This window comes from Periophthalmus magnuspinnatus, chromosome 1 (assembly GCF_009829125.3).
Source record: "Periophthalmus magnuspinnatus isolate fPerMag1 chromosome 1, fPerMag1.2.pri, whole genome shotgun sequence".
NCBI lineage: Eukaryota > Metazoa > Chordata > Actinopteri > Gobiiformes > Gobiidae > Periophthalmus > Periophthalmus magnuspinnatus.
Genome location: NC_047126.1, coordinates 28,231,356 through 28,249,216, shown reverse-complemented (window position 1 = coordinate 28,249,216; position 17,861 = coordinate 28,231,356). Strand labels below are relative to the sequence as shown.

Sequence of the window (17,861 nt, the reverse complement as noted above, 5' to 3'; positions counted from 1 at the left end):
TGCCTTTAAACAATATGGGAAAACTCAGATGATGATGTCCTGTCTGTGGAAACCTCTGATAGGTTTATTGACAACATTTGAGTTATTTAAAGACACACCTGTGGATGTATTTGAAGGCACACCTGAAACATCATGGGACAGTCATTATAAATCAGCCAAGATCTCAGGAAGAGAATTGTGCACTTGCACAAGTCTGGTTCATCCTTGGGTGCAATTTCCAGATGCCTGAAGGTGCCACGTTTATCTGTTCAAACAATTATACTCAAGTATAAACACCATGGAAATGTCCAACCGTTATACCACTCAGGAAGGAGACAGGTTCTGTGTCCCAGACATGAACGTGCCTTGGTCCAAAATGTGTATATCAACCCAAGAACAAAAGCAAAAGACCTTGTGAAGATGCTGCTGAAGCTGGTAAGAGTGTGTCATTATCCACAGTGAAACTAGTACTGTACCGACATGGGTTGAAGAAGCCATTACTCCAAAAGAAATATAAAAAAGCCAGATTACAGATTGGAAATGCACACAGGGACAAAGACTTTTTAGAGACGTGTCCTGTGGTCTGACGAAACAAAAATTGAACTGTTTGGCCATAAAAAGGGGGAAGCTTGCAAGCCTGACAACACCATCCCAACTGTGAAATACAGGAGTGGCAGCATCATGTTGTGGGGTTGTTTTGCTGCAGGAGGGACAGGTGCACTTCACAAAATAGATGGCATCATAAGGAAAGAACATTATGTGGAAATACTGAAACAACACCTCAAGACGTCAGTCAGGAAGTTAAAGCTTTGGCGCAAGTGAGTCTTCCAAATGGTTACAAAGTGGCTTAAGGGTAACAAAGTCAGTGTTTTGGAGTGGCCATCACAAAGCCCTGATCTCAGTCCCATTGAAAATGTATGGGCAGACCTGAAAAGGCATGTGCGAGCAAGGTGGCCTACAAACCTGGCTCAGTTACACCAGTTCTGTCTGGAGGAATGGGTCAAAATTCCTGCCAACTATTGTGAGAAGCTTCTGGAAAGAAATCCAAAACATTTGACCCAAGTCATACAGCTTAAAAGGAATGATATTGGATACTAATGAAATTTATGTAAACTTCTGATTTTGAAGAAAGTAATGAAAATTTGTCTTAAAAAATTCTTCTCACATTATTCTGTTTTTTAGCAAATAGAAATAATTTTGGTAATCCTAATTGACCTAAAACAGGAAAGCTTTAGTCTGATTTCCTGTCAGTGAGAAGAAAAAAAAAACCAATATGTCTTTTTATATCGCATATGTAAACTTCTGGTTTCAACTGTACATCACAGTATATTAGCTTCATCACAAAACAAAACTCTTTGTACGCCGTGTAAATATAGAAAATCATAGCATTCTTCGTTTGAAAAATCTGGGACAATGAAGAACCCAGAAGTGTATTTGACAGTAGGTTTGACAGACAACAATAGAACAGTAATTTGGGCGTCTTTTTGGATGATGAAAAATGTTTGTTTTGTCTGCAACTGGGGGTGGAGAGCAAACTTTGGAAAGAGTTCTTGAGCATTAGATTTATAATGAAAAAACAACAAACAAAAAAACCCAAAACTTTCAAATGTTATTGAGGAGGACTATGATTTCTGAAGATATTTGTGCAGTTGTCAAAGAGCAGTCTTTTGGTGCAGTCCATATACTCATTTATCCCAGTAGCTAGCCACTGTCCTTAACCAATTTTGTATCATTATTTATTTGTGCAAGCGGACAAGACATTGATATTGGTGCCAATTTTGGTTTTATGAAGATTTGCCCAGTAATTACATATTGATAACCACATAGCAGACAAAATCTCTGAATGTTGAAAGTTTAACAACACATTCACAGCATTTTACTTGCCCCCAGTTCAGTTTTAAACTATTTCCACTGTAGACAAAATGTTATGATGTTGCATTAACTCTAGCTATAAATGATAGAAGCAAACTTTTCTTTCCTTTTAAATAAAGAAAAGGCGTCTTCTTGCATTTTAATTTGTTAACCCTATAGCGTCGGATACTGTCGTCGTCGATAAAGCACGGTTAAGGACTTTCCAGTACCGTAACTCCGCAACCAGTTGTGCTCTCATGTAAATTCAAACTACATCTCAAAGTGGAGGCATGGGGCTATTTAAATATGAAACGTGAAAAACACAATTATCATTTTAAATGGTTAGCAGTGGTCTAAAGTTAGTCCTTGCTACCCTTGCATTGTGAGAATTGTAATTATTTACAGCAAAGAGTTTATAAAAGCTTTTCACAGCTTTGAGTGGCTAGAACAGAGTTTCCGGCACATTAATGCTTACGAAAATTGATTCTCGGAAAAGAAAATGCTTATAACATGCAGTCAGTACTTGATTTCAAGAGCTACTTGTACAATATATCTGCAAAATTGTATATAAATGGAAAAAATAATGGGTATAGGGGTTTTTACTACATTTCAGTGGAATGCGTCATCAAACACTTCTCTCATGCACTTTAAAACTTTCTTCTTCTTTTTTCCTTTTAAAATGAAAATTAAGATTTAAAGTTCTTTATACAGTTATTTCTTCATGTAATCAGCACTGAATCAAAGGATAATTGTTTATGTAGTCCCCTCTATTTTTTTTAGCCATTGCGGCACCAAAACAATGAATTTAAGCGAAGAGACTTGTAGTTCCATATATTGTGATGGTCCAGGATATTATTGACTTTCCACACTTTTGGTGATATTTCGGTTATTTTTACATCCATATTACGCAACATAGAAATTCCAATATTGCCGCACGGGCTGAACCCATCAGATGACCAGTCTCAGCCCGAGGAACAATGAGGACATTATCTGCTAATAGACTGCCCAGTCACTTCCGATGCTGCTGTATAATCTCTCCCCATGCATAGTTTAGTGCGGACAAAAGCACTGCATGATAACTGATTCATTTTAGCCTAATCCCTATAATGAGATATTTGTCAGTGTTGCCTTTCTGCGTTGGCCCGCTGATAAGACATAATGGTAGCTAAGCCTCTTCTCCGGCCGAGCTGTGAGAGAGAGAGAGAGAGAGAAGGAGAGAGAGAAAGCGGGGGAAAAAATAAAGAGAAATGGATTATGTGCTGTTGGTCATTACGGCTCCTGCTAGGTCCCCCATGTGGTCGTTGGGGTGCAATGCGGAGAGAGGAGGAGGCGTAATCCCAGACCCTGCTTAAACTTCACAGACCAAGCCGTATGTGCAAGCGCTGCAGATTAATTACTGATAGCAAATGTGTTTAAGTCGAAGCTGACAGGAGAGCTAATATGGAGGAGGTGGGAGGGCGTGGGTTGCCGGGTGATTGCGGCGGTGGTGGGCAGTGACATGACAAGGCCCTGCCGATAATTATACGACTGAAAATAAAGTTTGCATGCACCACTGGAATTTATTAAAGAACATATTATGCACAATTTACTTTTTTGAAGCATGTTAGAACATTCGTCCCTCATTAAAAGCATACCTGGAGTTGTGTTTCACTTCATACACGCTAGTTTCAGTAATCCTCTGAGAAAGCCCTTTGCCTCGCTACTTCACACAACATTCCGTTTGAGATTTCCCAGGATTGTGAAGTCATAAATAGAGAGCCTGCACAGTTTTTATGTCCATAAATCATCTTCAGACTTGTTTTTTTAAGCATCTCTGCCAGACATTGTTCCTTATTTCTGAGTTTAATTGGTTTTTCTTAAAGGCCAACAATACAAATGATGCATAATATCGGTTTAAAATGTATATATACTTGTAACTACTTAAGATAAATCTGCATATTCTGCTCATGGCTTACAGGTTGGAAGGAATTTGTAAGCATGCAGTTCTGGTCTTCTACTCATTGTCCAAATTATTCAAATTCTTGTGATGGGAATGAGACTGTTAAGGGAAGTTTTTGAGTGTAGATCTGGGATTTGTAGTTCCAGGGCATATATTCTTTTCATTTAGCTCATGAAAGTATCTTTAGATCTATCTTTCCATTAATAATACATAGTGTGTCTGGTAATGTATATATGTAAAACTACTTTCTTGTCATATTGTTTGGTAGGGCTGAACAATTTGGGGAAAATATCTTGCAATCAGATTTACTGTTTGTGTTTCAATAGGATTCATTTTGAATTGCCAGGAAAACTGAAATGAAAAGACAAACCAATGCAAACATTTCAGAACATGTTTGAACAGATCTAAACTGCAGAGTTTGCTGTTTCTATGCAGATTAAGACAGGATATTTTGTTGCTTGCAAAGGAAACGATGGTACTTCAAAGATGCCGCCTTTACATTATGCTTATTGCACCCATTCTGTTTGATTTCAATTAATCTTGCAGTTTGATGGGTGTGAGAGCTGGATAGCTGGAAGTATTTAAAATGCCGTAATCATGATGAGATCAAAGTACATTCTAAAATTGGCTTCAAGATCTATGAAGAACTAGAACTTTGCCTGTCATTAATAAACAAAACTCTGGTATTTTGAATGTGTCTTCTGGACTGTTCTATGTGACATTGAAAAGGATATTTTGGCCATAGTTCAACTTTACTGAATACATCCCCAGGAGATCAGGTGACTTTGTACTTTGCTTTTCTGTCCTACCTCGCTTAAATCGAAATCCCAGTAGTCTGCTTATGCATGTGAGTCAAATGCAGAAATGGGAGGTGGGGCGAGCTGCAGGTAGCAGAATAAGAAAAATACAAAGACAAACAAACACATTAATGGGGGCTGTGTACTATGTCCTGATGTTTTGGCCTGGTGTTCTGACTGTTTTACCCATACATTATTAACGAGGAGTTAACCTTCAGCGACACAGAAAACAGAACGTCTATATACTATATGAAATCACCAGTTTGTGGTTGCTGTAAAAGAAGAGCGTTGAAGGCCACAGAATACACAAATGGAATACTCTTTCCACATGCAATGAAAGAGGGGCTGAGTCTCAGTTAGAGTTTTTATACACTGGTATTTGACAACAGATGTAAGGTTTATGTCAAACAATATGATCAATACAAGGTCAGGCAACAACTGGTGTCGTAAAAGTGTGTTGTTACAACTTAACTTTAGCAACAACCAAGTGTGTGTTTAGAGTCATACACACTCTTAACATCTTTAAAAGAAATGACAAACACAAGCTCATATTCCCACAAGAAGCTGGTGTGAGTTAATATAAAAACATGTCATCACTGTCTGGTTGCACTTTTTGAACAGACAAAACAAATAAAGTAACTACTACCACTTGCTTGGTGTGCCTTAAAGGTGCACTGTGTAACTTTTCAGGTGGGAGTCTTTCTCTCCATGGAGATGTCATTGCTTGGGAATGTTCCACAGTAGGACATTAAACTAATCTTTTTTGCATTTGTTTAAGTAATAGTGTTTTTATTGTTTAAGAAATCCTTGACAAACATGCATTCAGACAGTGAGCGGAGTCATCGCTCCACAGATCTGTCCTGGAGGCACCACCTGCTTGTCTCCGCGGAGATCGACAAGTTCAATGTCCGTCAACGTTCTAAGCAAAGTAAATACATCCCTATGGAGGCAAGCACATAGAAAAAAGTTGAGCCTCTTTAAAACTAAGTAATCAAAGAGTAAAAGTATGAAAATTTTAACTTGTTGCAGTGGTAGTACATCAATTTGTTTAGTCAAAAGTTTTACCATTGTACCTTAGCGTAACACTTAATTTAATACTACATTGTTTTTTTCATAGGTTGATGGTTTTATCTCACCTCCAGCATTGAATACGTATGTTTGTGTAATCGTGTAATTTCTAGGAAAGGTTATAAATACCAAATTGCATCCACATTCGTCTTTTGTTGACGTTGAGTTTATTTCTTTAATGGCTTAGATTGGTTTTACACACATTAATTATCCATGAGTGTCTTTGAAAGCCAGAGACCACAGGTTATGAGAGCTTAATGTGCTAAAGCGAGGAAGCGTGTATCATGAATGACTTAGCCCGATCCCAGTGCTTACCCAGCATGCCTCCTCTCCTCCTCTGTGGAAGGCCCTCACACTAGCTCAGAGAAGATTGATCAAAGACGCCCGCTGTGTTCTGAGCTTTGGCTGTCTATGAAGTTGAAGCCCTCCCCATACTTAAACAGGAGTGCAGAGATCCAATAGAAGACTGTGTAACCTCACAACTACATTTTAAATCACCCAGGCAGTGTCGGAGTTGCATTTGCAACTCTGCTGGGGGAATCACAGTGGACTATAAAAGTGTCATGTGAGCAAAGGAAATTACATGGGGAATGGGGATATTGGTGTTGTTTGGTAGTAATTATAATACTGCAGTTGTAGGCTGCTTTAAATGCATATTAAAAGAAACCGCATAACAAAGAGACCTCCGCCGAAATTTCTGATAAATAAGTCAAAGAAACACTGTAATTTTTCATGCATTAGCTTTCATTATTTATAAAAACTAATGGCTTCACCTGCTTGTCTCCATGGAAATAGATAACACATAATTTAATGCCATACTGTAGAATATATCGATGGACTCCAACAGAGAAGTTACATAGTGTACTTTTAATTATGGGAATCTACTAAAACTATTTGACTGGGCTACTTGACTTCAGGTGGAGTAGTATTTTTACTGCTGAAAATGTATTTAAATCTACATGTCTTCCCAGGCATATTGTTCGTTCATAAAGCCACTGTTGTGGAATTTCTAATAGTCAAAAGCCTTAAAGATATAAAAATCAACAGAGAAGTTGTCTTGAATCAAAGGTCTGGTTTATTGAATCAACTGTGCACAATTGTCAAAGAGCTGTGTCTCTAGCAGTGTCGTCTCACCCTCAGCTGACAAATGTAAACAATACAGAGTATTTATACCACCAAAACAATCTTGCCAGTTTAGTCTAATCAAAGTGGCTGGAGGACGCCAGACACACGAACAAGAGATGCACCTTATACATAACAACAGATGGTATTACGAAGGTTAGGTCAAAATGATCCATAATAATACAAATAAAGATTTATGCTAAAGAAAGCCATAACAATTCTACCCCTTTTGATTATAATAAATCACATTTATTTTTAATCAACTCAACTTAAATTTTTATTCAAATATCACACATGGAAAACATGTACTCAAAATCATACCCGAATAAACGTTTCAGAAAAAAAAGGAAGAAAGATTATCAAAATAAAATTACAGGAATAACATAACTGTTGTAATCATAAACATAAAAGGAAAAATACAACCTGGTATTGTTGATTTCAATTACGCGCATCATTAAAGTTTTCTGTTTTTTGTTTTTTTTTCTTTTCAAAATGCTCAGCAGCCCACTCTATGCCCAAGCCGTTGATTGACGCTTCCGCGCCGTCAGCCGCCACCCAGGACATGAAATGGAACCCACTGAGGTTGAATTCTGCTCATCTGGAGCATAAGTTGTGTAACAAACAAGTCGTCGTCAGAATCAGAAACATAATCAGGATCAGGTGGATACACAACAGCCTCAACATTGTATTGATTTTGGACAAAATGGGAACTCACTATTTGACGCATAGCTTTTAACAGACACACAGGAGCACAAGATTAGGATTATACCTACAATTATGGCCAGATTGATAAGAACATGCTGCCAGGAAGAAGTCACCCATTGGAGAAAGGAGAAGGAGTCAGAGGTGACAGTATCCCCTTCCATTACATCACGAAGTCTTGTCAAATTAGCAATACCTCTTTGGATAGCTCCCCCGTCTTCATCATTAGCAGGAATATAAGTACAACAACTTGAGCCGATAATTGCACACACACCACCCATGTTAGCAGTCAGGTGGTCAAGGACAATACGATGTTGGAGAGCAACAGCTCGCAGACCATGTAATTCAGCTCGCTGGGCCTCAAGAATTGAGATTGTGGCATTGAAAGCCTCTTTGTCTCTTTTGGCCTCTTTGGCCTGTAGCTTCTCTTGGTAGGTAAGCGTGGCGTGCATGCTTACGCAACTCATCCAAGTCTGGTTCCTCAAGTCCACCCACATAAGTTTTGTCCATCACAGCAGCAACCTCTGGGATCAGGCCTCTACGAATGGCATGGCAGATATGAATATTAAATGCACGTTTTTGAACAGGGTCAATGTCAGAGAAGCCACTGTTAAGAGTAAAAATTTCAATCATGCAATGTATGAATTGGTCAGTGTCCTCATCTGGTTTCTGTTTGCACGCAGTCACAGCAGACATGTTGATTTTGGCAGGAAAAGCAATCTCAATGGCCTTGCACAAGCCCTCCATGGCCTGGATGTACTCGTAATTGTCCAAGAAGCGCGGTTCAGAGGCATGAATGCCTGAGTCTGGGAAATGATCTCTGATTTTAGCTATATCGCTTGCTTTCATCAGATTCGACAGTATTGTGGGTGCTTTCTCTCGAAAGAAGCCGAGTCCAAAATAAGGTTCCATAGGTTTTATTGAAGTTTTGAGTATGAACAGAAATTACTTGATCTTACAGATTAGGTCTCTCATTCATTAGACCCAATTGAGAGAACCCAGACCAGTTCAGTGAGAAACAAGTGGCTCTGAAACTAAAGATGCCCAAGATACCCCGAAACCCCAGTAAAGCCCCTATTCTAACGCCCCAGCAAAAACCCCAACAAAGCCCCAAAAGCCCCAGATTTGGGTGTGGCTGTCCCTTTTGTTAGGTCTACTCCACTGGAGGTTCCACCCCTTCCTTGGACCGTCCACCCACCTGACACAGTTTGGTGCAACTCTAACACCGGACCTGACTCTGACCATAGAAGGGAGTGAGACGGGATCTGAGCTCAATCTGGCATCTGGTTCCTCTCGGAAAGGTCACCTTGACATTCATTTATCAAAACATTTCACAACATCCTTGTCCCAAGTCCATTTCTTTTCCTCCTCCTTGGGACCTTCCCGTTTACTCCCTTTCTCACATTCGTTCTTTATCTCAGTGTTGGCATGCGCTGCCTGTTTGCAAATTTTCTTACGCATTATCACGCATTTCTGCTTCATTCATCCACACACTCAAACATTTCTCCTGATCATTTATCATTCGTAAGTTTGCAGTAGGAGCTCTCTTAGCCTGCATTAGTTTCTCTCTTTCCTTTTCAAGACTTGCTTTAAGTTTGTTCAGTTGGTTTAAGCTAAAAGACCCACTCTCAGGAAACCCATGTTCTTTTGACCAAATATGCAAATAATCGAGACAACCTTGACCATACTTGTTGCGCATGGCTGCAGTGACTCCAGACTCTGGGATCCTCTGAGCCTCGCTCCTGGATTGGTTCTGTCCCATTTTCTCTAAAATGGTCAGCGCGCTGAATACCAACCTCTATGCGTCCGTAGGGTGAATTTTTTACTAGACGTTATTTTCGTCTCCTCTCCGTATTCATAAAAACCCACGTTACTGCGGCAATTTCAGCCCAGAACACACAATTTAGGAATACAGTAGGCTTTGCTTCACCCTCCTATTGACAAGTCCTCATTCATGCGAGGTGCATCAAGGACTAAATTTATTAAAATAAATGTCGTCCAACGTCTTCTACCTTCAGAATGACAGAATTGAACCAATAAGGTGAGCCTTCAATCCCAGCCAGCGCACTCACAACAGCAGCTAGATACCAGAGTGGAGGTCACACCAGGACACAGCAAGTAGTGGCAAGGTTTTCAATTTAAAGTGTTAGTATTAGTGTTTCAGTATTTTAGTTTCCCCTTTTTTCTCTTTATTTTTATTTTATTTTTTTTTTTCCCAAGCGAGGCAGCCCCCTTGAAACAAGACAACTCACCACAACTTTTAGTAGATCAGGTTCGAGGCCTTAGCGCCGGCGTTTTCCAGTGAGAGCGATGCAGCCCTCTCACTCAAAGGCAGAGATGAGGCAGGAAGGGGGGGCCCTCCCCAGGTGGCCAGCCGCTGAGTCACTGTCGCAGAAAAAGAACCGGACGAAAGGGCATGCTGACAACGCCAAAATTGTTGTGGAATTTCTAATACTCAAAAGCCTTAAAGATATAAAAATCAACAGAGAAGTTGTCTTGAATCAAAGGTCTGGTTTATTGAATCAACTGTGCACAATTGTCAAAGAGCTGTGTCTCTAGCAGTGTCGTCTCACCCTCAGCTCACAAATATAAACAATACAGAGTATTTATACCACCAAAACAATCTTGCCAGTTTAGTCTAATCAAAGTGGCTGGAGGACGCCAGACACACGAACAAGAGATGCACCTTATACATAACAACAGATGGTATTACGAAGGTTAGGTCAAAATGATCCATAATAATACAAATAGAGATTTATGCTAAAGAAAGCCATAACACCACCAGTAACATGCTTAAACAGGAGTGTTGAGGTCTGACACAACAGAAATCTTGTTGGCTCCTTTTTTCTCTGCGTGTCTTCAGGCTTGTTTTTCTTTTCCTTTTGTTGAGGGAATCAAAGATATGGATGGTGTAGCGGTTATCAGCGATATCGTAGGATTTCCCGTTGTCACATCTGTCTGACATTGAAAATTTGGCCAATGTTTGACTTTTACTAAGTTGCCAAGGAAAGTTTCTGCATGGATAAGTCTTTCTAAGTCTATTTTTTTTGTTTGTTTTTTTTGCAATGTTTTTAGATGGTAAAAAGCTGCAGATGTTACTGATTTTGTGGCTGTTAAAGTTCAAGCCTGAGTCCATTATTACCCTTACATTTCTATCCTGATTTTAAGGTTTTACAGAGACAGACTGGAGGTGACTGCTGACACATTTGGCACCAGTATGTTTCTGTGTCATTCCCAGTTTGTCCTCAGTACATCAGATGTGTTTACTCTAAATTAATATAAATTTGGTATGTACTAAATGGTAAATGGTCACGTTTTATATAGCGTTGCTCCACCTTCACCTTCAAGGCTCTCAAAGCACCTTACATCAAGAAACCACTCACCCATTCACTCACATACACGTGTACAGAGATACTGGGGGCGTGATGGGTTAAATGTCGATGGTATTCATTTGCGGGAGCTGGAATCTCATCGCCAGCCTCATTGTTGAGATCGGGAATCGAGCCGCCAACCTTCAGATCATTGGCAAACACTCTACCAACGGAGCTACTGTCGCCCTCTACTAAAGGCTTAATACCAGTATCAGCAAATATCATTTATAGGCCACAGCAACAAGACAAAAATTTGATATCAGTATCGGCTCAAAAAATCCATATAGGACCATCCCTGATCAAAGACACCCTCAAAGGTGACTGAAATGGCCGAGGAACGATGATGGTGTTCAAAGAAGTGCTCTAGAGGCCAGATGTTGTCTCCAGCCTCAGACTTGCTGTCACACGGCCCGTCCACCTGGTCAGAGCAGATGGGGACTTGTTATGGCTAATTCATCTCCCCTACGACGGTCACTCGCACGATTAGCCAGGTCCCCGGAGTTCTTCAGTCGACAGCGAAAGGCCACCAAGCGAATATGATAGCCTAGAATGCTACTCACGAGAAGAGAGCAGAAGGACGTGTTTTAGAGAGTTTGAAGGGGATATGGGAATGTAGAGGTGATGTCTACAGTTTTCCTGCTAATGAACACATGGTGAGCCCACTGGGACCTCAGGAGGTGCACCCGTCACGGCTTCTTAGGGAGATAGATGACACCTAGAGGACAGCAGTAGGGAGTTTTTAATAATATATGTATAGTATAGGGGCGTACTCAGTTGGAGTGTTTACTAATCTGAAGGTTGGCTGTATATGTTGGTGTATGAATGTGTGTGTGAATGGGTGAGTGGTTCTTTTATGTAAAGTGCTTTGAGTGCCATTTTGATCATTTTTGACGTAATATTTAAGTACTTTTAAATGTGGAAATGTGGAATGTGATGATTTTTAAATGAAAGAATGGGAGAATGTAGGTTTGATTGTAAATGAATGAATACTTGCAGATGGAAATTAGCTTTAGCTAATTCTGGTGTAAAGCATCTCTTCTTTTATGAGATGAATGTGTTTGCACATGGTCCCTGTCAAAATAAACCAATAAACTAAACCACATTTTTATTGGCTTACATGTGTGAGGTGCAGTGGTTTTGCAATTTCTTTGCAAATGTAGAGAAAATGTTGCCATTTTTAAAAATAAAGTAAGGTATTTGTGCTGATTAATAAACTTATAATGTATATAAGACTGGGATTCTCAAAGGTATTGAAAAGCTGATATTAATTTATTCTAGTGCCTAAACTAGGTACTCATTTTAGCTAGTATTGATACTAAAAAGTCACATTCACAGGATGGAAATGAACATTTCCTGAATTTAAATGATCTTGAGCTCCATCAGAACAAGATCACATAGACTAGTGTACACCCATGGGTCACTATGGGACCTACCTGGACGACTGAGGGATCACACAGAGGTAAGACAAGATGGTAATATAAACGAAAGTACTACGATTTAATGTTGAGAATCACATTCTATTGTCTAAAAAGTTTGTTACATTTTTCAATATCACTGTGGTATCGGAATCAGTATCGAGTCTTTTACTTAGTATCAAAATCAAGTTTGACATGTTGGTTTGTAACACTATATAAGACTAATCCATTATTATTATTATTATTAAAAGCGCTATTTTTATATTGTAAATCACACCCTCAAGTTACACCCTCAAGTTACACCCTCAAGTACTATGCCATTACATTAACCACAACATAATCATTTCATTTCAGCTGCGGCATCTTCGTCACTTGATTGTGCGTGTAGTAAACATCACTGTGTACACGCAGCCGACTTCTGCAAAGCCATCTGTTTTCCTTCACACTCCGACAAGTCTGCATCAATGTGTCCCCACCTTCACTGAGAGGACATGATTGATTTTCTCACTGCTCGAAAATAATAAGGCATATTGCTGTCAGCAGCGACTGACTCATAGGCGTGATCCATTTTTGAGTTAACACCACGTTTCAGCTCTAGTGGCTCAGCAGTTTCTGAATTATGGTGTGGATTGTTTTGTTTTGATGTGTTTTTATGTTTGGACAAGCTGCCAATTTTTTTCAAAAAACCATGTGGCACGGTTTTTGCATGTGTTGTCTTTGCAAAGTGGTTAAAGGCCCTGTACCGGATTTTACCATTTTTTTGTAAATGTTATTGTCAGATTTAAATGGTTTGCAGTTGTCCCAAGTTATTTTAGATTCTCAGATAATATAACACTTGATAATTAGATGCAGACAGTACACAGCTTTTAAGATCAAGATAATAAATGTCCAATATGTTTATTGTTTATCAGACATATTTATCTTCATTGAGACAAGCAGATGAGGCCTGTCAGATCTGTGGAGAGGCAACCCAACTCACAACAAGAATGCAGGTTTTCAGGGTAATTTTGGAGCAATGAAACAACTACGTCTAACTGAATAAATGTGACAACTGACCATTAATTTAACAAATGCAAGCTAGATGAGTTTAATACCAAACTGTGAAACATTCAAACACAATGCAACTTTAAATAGTAGACTTGAATTCAACAAAATTAGACTGACTTAGGTGTGATCCATTTTTGAGCTAATACCACATTTCTGCTCCAGTGAGTTTTGGAAGTGTGACGTGCATGAGTTTTGTTTTGTTTGGACAAGCTGCGTAATATTTTTTGCAGGTGCCAGCTCTTCTGTAATGACGTGTGTGGCGTTTGCAGAGTGGTTAATGAGTGCTAGTAAAAACAGTTCTTTTCATAACACCAAACAATAGAAGTGACAGATGAGCTGCTTGTATTCGATGTGGCGTTTGTATTGTTATCTTAACAGTGTAATAAATGAACTCAACTCAATGATGCGTTAAGAAGAGGTAGTGATGAGAGATGGAAAGGAAAGTAAGCAAAGTAAATACTTTCTCACTCAAGTAAAAAGTACAGTTACAGCTCAAATGTTCTCAATTACATGTACAAGTACTATTTACCAGTACAAGCAGGTTTAAAAATCTATTTAAAAAGAACTACCACCCCAGAAAAATCTACTCAGTTACAGTAACATGAGTATTTGGTAGTTATTCCATCCCTGCTGTGTGGGCTACAAAGCAGACAGTACTACACAAATGATTGTTCATCTCTCCTGTGCAGTCATATGAGGTGAATATGTGGATGCAGTCACATGTTAGCTGTCCCCTGCTGCCTGATCATTCATGAAAGCTCATTTCAAAGACTCTCATCAGCTCCATTTTCATATTTTGGTTTGAGACCCAACTTCAAATGTCAAAATGTGGCTTCGGGCAAAGGAAAACTATAATTTATTTAGACAGGTTAGACTATGTTAAGTTAGGAAACAGGTTAGGGAAATGGTGAAAGGTTTATGTTAAGTTTAGGAAAATGTTTAATGTTTAATGGTTATGAAAATGTGTTGGGGTAGTTCACATGTTAGCAGAAGTAACTTAAAAAAGAAAAAAAAATGTCAGAAGCTACAGAAGCTCACATATTACCATGGCAACCAGAGCTACATGATAACTTCCTTCCTGACCAGACTATCTAGCACTGACCTTTTGGTAAAGTTTATTATTTTCCCTCCTGGTTGGATCTGGTCAGCAGATGGCAAACATTTACAGAGAGCTCCTTAACTGTTTTATTATATCAGTCAAAACTTATATCTGTTTTCTTGCATTTTAGATGAAACTTTGTGCACTGGTGCCATAAATTATATTTAGAAGACAGGACTTTTCTGTGTTCTTTCTGGAGTTTTCAGCTTTTCCTTTTTCATGTTCTTCACAAACTGCCATTTGACTGGTGTAAAACTATGATCAAATTCATTTCTAGCTCTATCCCACCAAACAGAGTAATAAAAAATGTGTTACGTTTTTAACTAGGTGCATGTGAATGTACAGTAAGCAAAAATAAGAGAAGGAGATGGAGAGGTTGAGGTGGCTGAGTTGTGGTTGTGGAGGGGAGAGATGACTGGTACAGGTGATTGGTTGAAAAGCAGAAGCACTGACATTGGAAAACTGTGATAGGCAGGCAAGAAGAGTGTGTGTGTGTATGTGTGTGGGGGTGTGTGTGTGTGTGTGTGTGTGTGTGTGTGTATGTATATATATATATATATATATATATATATATATATATATATATATATATATATATATATATATATATATATATATATATATATACACATACATACATACATACATACATACATACACACACACATTATATACATTATACTACCCTTGGTTTTCACAGTAAAGTAAATAAAGTTAGAATTGTAGAACTGGATCAAACTGTGTGAAACTTCATTTTAAAGCACAGTGCACTATTCTCTGGGAGGCCATGCGGTGCCATTATGTTTAAAGACATGGACAGAACAAGACACTGGTGACGCCACCTCGCAGATTAAACCACCTGATTAAAAAGTAAAAATCTACTCAGTCACAGTGTGGCTTCAGGCAAATGAAAACTATAATTTATTTAGAAAAACTGAATTTGGTAAATCAATGATTTGCAGAAAACTACTACTATATTCTACACCAAATATTGAACAGAGGAGACCAGTGTTAGGTACAACACTTACTTTATATGCTCTCTGCACAAATGTAGTTTTCCCCAAAATATGTATTATATTATTATACATATAATTATTATCATATTATCACAGTGGGTAAGAGCGCTATGAGTTTCAGCATTCTATAGATTGTGATGTGCAGTAGTTTCTTTAGCGGGGTGCATGCTGATTGTGTTGTGCTCTGAAAATGGAGGAGAGCAAAGGGAGACGTCAGAAACAGAAATAAAACTTTTAAAACATGTTAATGCGTTGTTTTCAGCAAAACATTTTCAAAACATTATAAGATAACAGGTGATATAAATATGTTGTGTTAGCAGTTAATGCCCTACAGTAGAACAGCCCTCTTTAAATTCTGTGTATAGATCTGTGTGAGGAACAGAGCAACACCTCACAAACCAAGGCTCAGGACACTGGCAGTTATTCTCATTACAATACGTTTATTTGGAAGCTCTAGAAGGAACATGTTTCAAACCAAATTTGAAGTATTAAATATTTGAATACTAATTGAATTGTAATTGCTTCTCTGTAAATGTTTCCGAAAAACACTGAAGCTATTATGTATTTTGGGTGATTCACTGTGTGCTCATTTTCTGACCATTACTGAGAGAAGAGCGAAGGATTACAAACTGTGTCACCGGTTCATTTTCAGTGTTTACTGAACATTGCTGATTTAATTGTTTCAAAAGCGTACTCATTTATAATATTTATAATTAAATCCACATCACAGCTGCTTCTTTCGTTCTGTTTTATGTCTGTAGTTAATTGACTTTGAAAATATGTTTAATTTTTATTTTTACTCTGAATCTAGTGAAACAAAACCAAAACTACAAAAATGAAATGCTATATATCTGACTAGTGGATCATTTTCAACCTGCAGCAGATGGTTGATTTACAATTTTGACGACGTTTTATTGTATGTGTTAAAATCGTTGCTACTAAACTGTGTATGTGATGTTTTAATAGCATTATCTACTGTTCCTAGTCATTTTTGGGCAACTTTGGAGCAAACTAGATAAATTTGCAGCTTTCTGAATAAAAATGTCTAAAAGTAAGTGTGCGCTGCGAGTGAGCACAAACACACAGTTGCAGGGTTAGAGTTTGGAGTGTGGATGCCCTTTAGACCAATCACACTGATCCTTATACCTCCAGACCCCGCCCCGTCTCCTCTCTCACTCTTGTCTTTGGTCCTCCAGGTACTGCCCAGTTTAGCAGCTCTATTTGAAATGTAGTTGGGGTCTTAGTTTAGGTGTTTAGTCCCATTTTAACTACTGTTTATTTGTTACTGTTTGTTTTCCAGGTTCTTTTAAGCCAAGCTGCTGCAAAGCTCAGAAGTCATTGGAGTTCATCCCGATAAACCTGCACACACAGAGAATGAGGGTGACCTGCCCCAGGAAAACAGGTAGCACATGCTGGCAATGGTTTACATATATTCAAAGGCATCAAATAATCAGAGCATACAAGTAAAATACCATATGATACTATTGGATAACAACTGTAACTTTATTATTGTAATTTAAAATCTTAAAGTTAGTATATAAGGTCCCAGCATCAAAACGTCTAATGCATGTGTACATGTGCATGGTGTATTCTTTGTGATACTTTCACTCATATAAATATGCTTGGGTAAATAAACACATTTTAAAAATACATATTATTTAATACCATCAGTGTTGGGCAAAGGTTTATTTTCAACATCCATATTAGCCATATTTGTGATGTGGTTAGAGGTCAGTGGATCATTGTGTCCTTAGGCAAGACACTTCACCCACCCTGCCAAGTGAAGGTGTCAGAGCAAATGACTGGCGGTGGTGAATGGCACCGATTGGCAGCCCCGTGTCCATCAGTCTACCCCAGGGCAGCTGTGGTTGCACTAGTAGCTTACCACTAAATGAATAATGACTGCAGCGTAGCAGTGTCAGAGCTTTGTACAAGCCTGCAAAGTGCATTACTGTTGTAAGGCATTATTAATAATATTAGTTTTCTACCACGACTGCTATATATTATAATTCTAAATACATTTAATTTAGTTTAGGATTAAATATAGTTTGTTTCTAGAGGTTTCAAATCAATCACCGCTAATAAAACCTACACGCCTGTGGCTTGCTGCTGTTGTAAAACTTGTCAAACACAAAACTTCTGTGATAGTTTTTCTTTTATCCATGTGAAATATTCAGGGTCATTAAGAGTGCACCTATCTGTCCAACAACTGTGGACTGGATCAAAATAATGAGACTTGATAGACATGTCTATAGGCTAGTGCTGCTTTGGTGCTGCTTTGTTCTCACCTGTTGCTATGCATGTCCTGTCCACCATCTGTCAGAAATCCTCCACGGGACGATCGGAGGTCACTGCCCTGGTAAAAAGGTGCAGAGACACAGCTCTAATTAAGTCCTTTGTGTTTTTGGTGGCATTGAAATTTAGCTTTTTACTGGCAGCCTCATAACACTTCCTG

At 38.7% G+C, this 17,861-nt stretch overlaps 1 protein-coding gene across 5 annotated transcripts in view; it reads left to right on the top strand.

Annotated features, from left to right (window-relative positions):
* The window catches only part of inpp4b (inositol polyphosphate-4-phosphatase type II B), a 244,664-nt gene that overhangs the window by 160,703 nt on the left and 66,100 nt on the right, over window positions 1–17,861 (top strand). For all 5 annotated transcript variants that reach the window (XM_055221563.1, XM_033968695.2, XM_055221551.1 and 2 more), the window contains one exon: window positions 16,707–16,808. In XM_055221563.1, coding sequence (XP_055077538.1) covers window positions 16,707–16,808 — 102 coding nt within the window. The remainder of the gene's footprint in view (window positions 1–16,706; window positions 16,809–17,861) is intronic.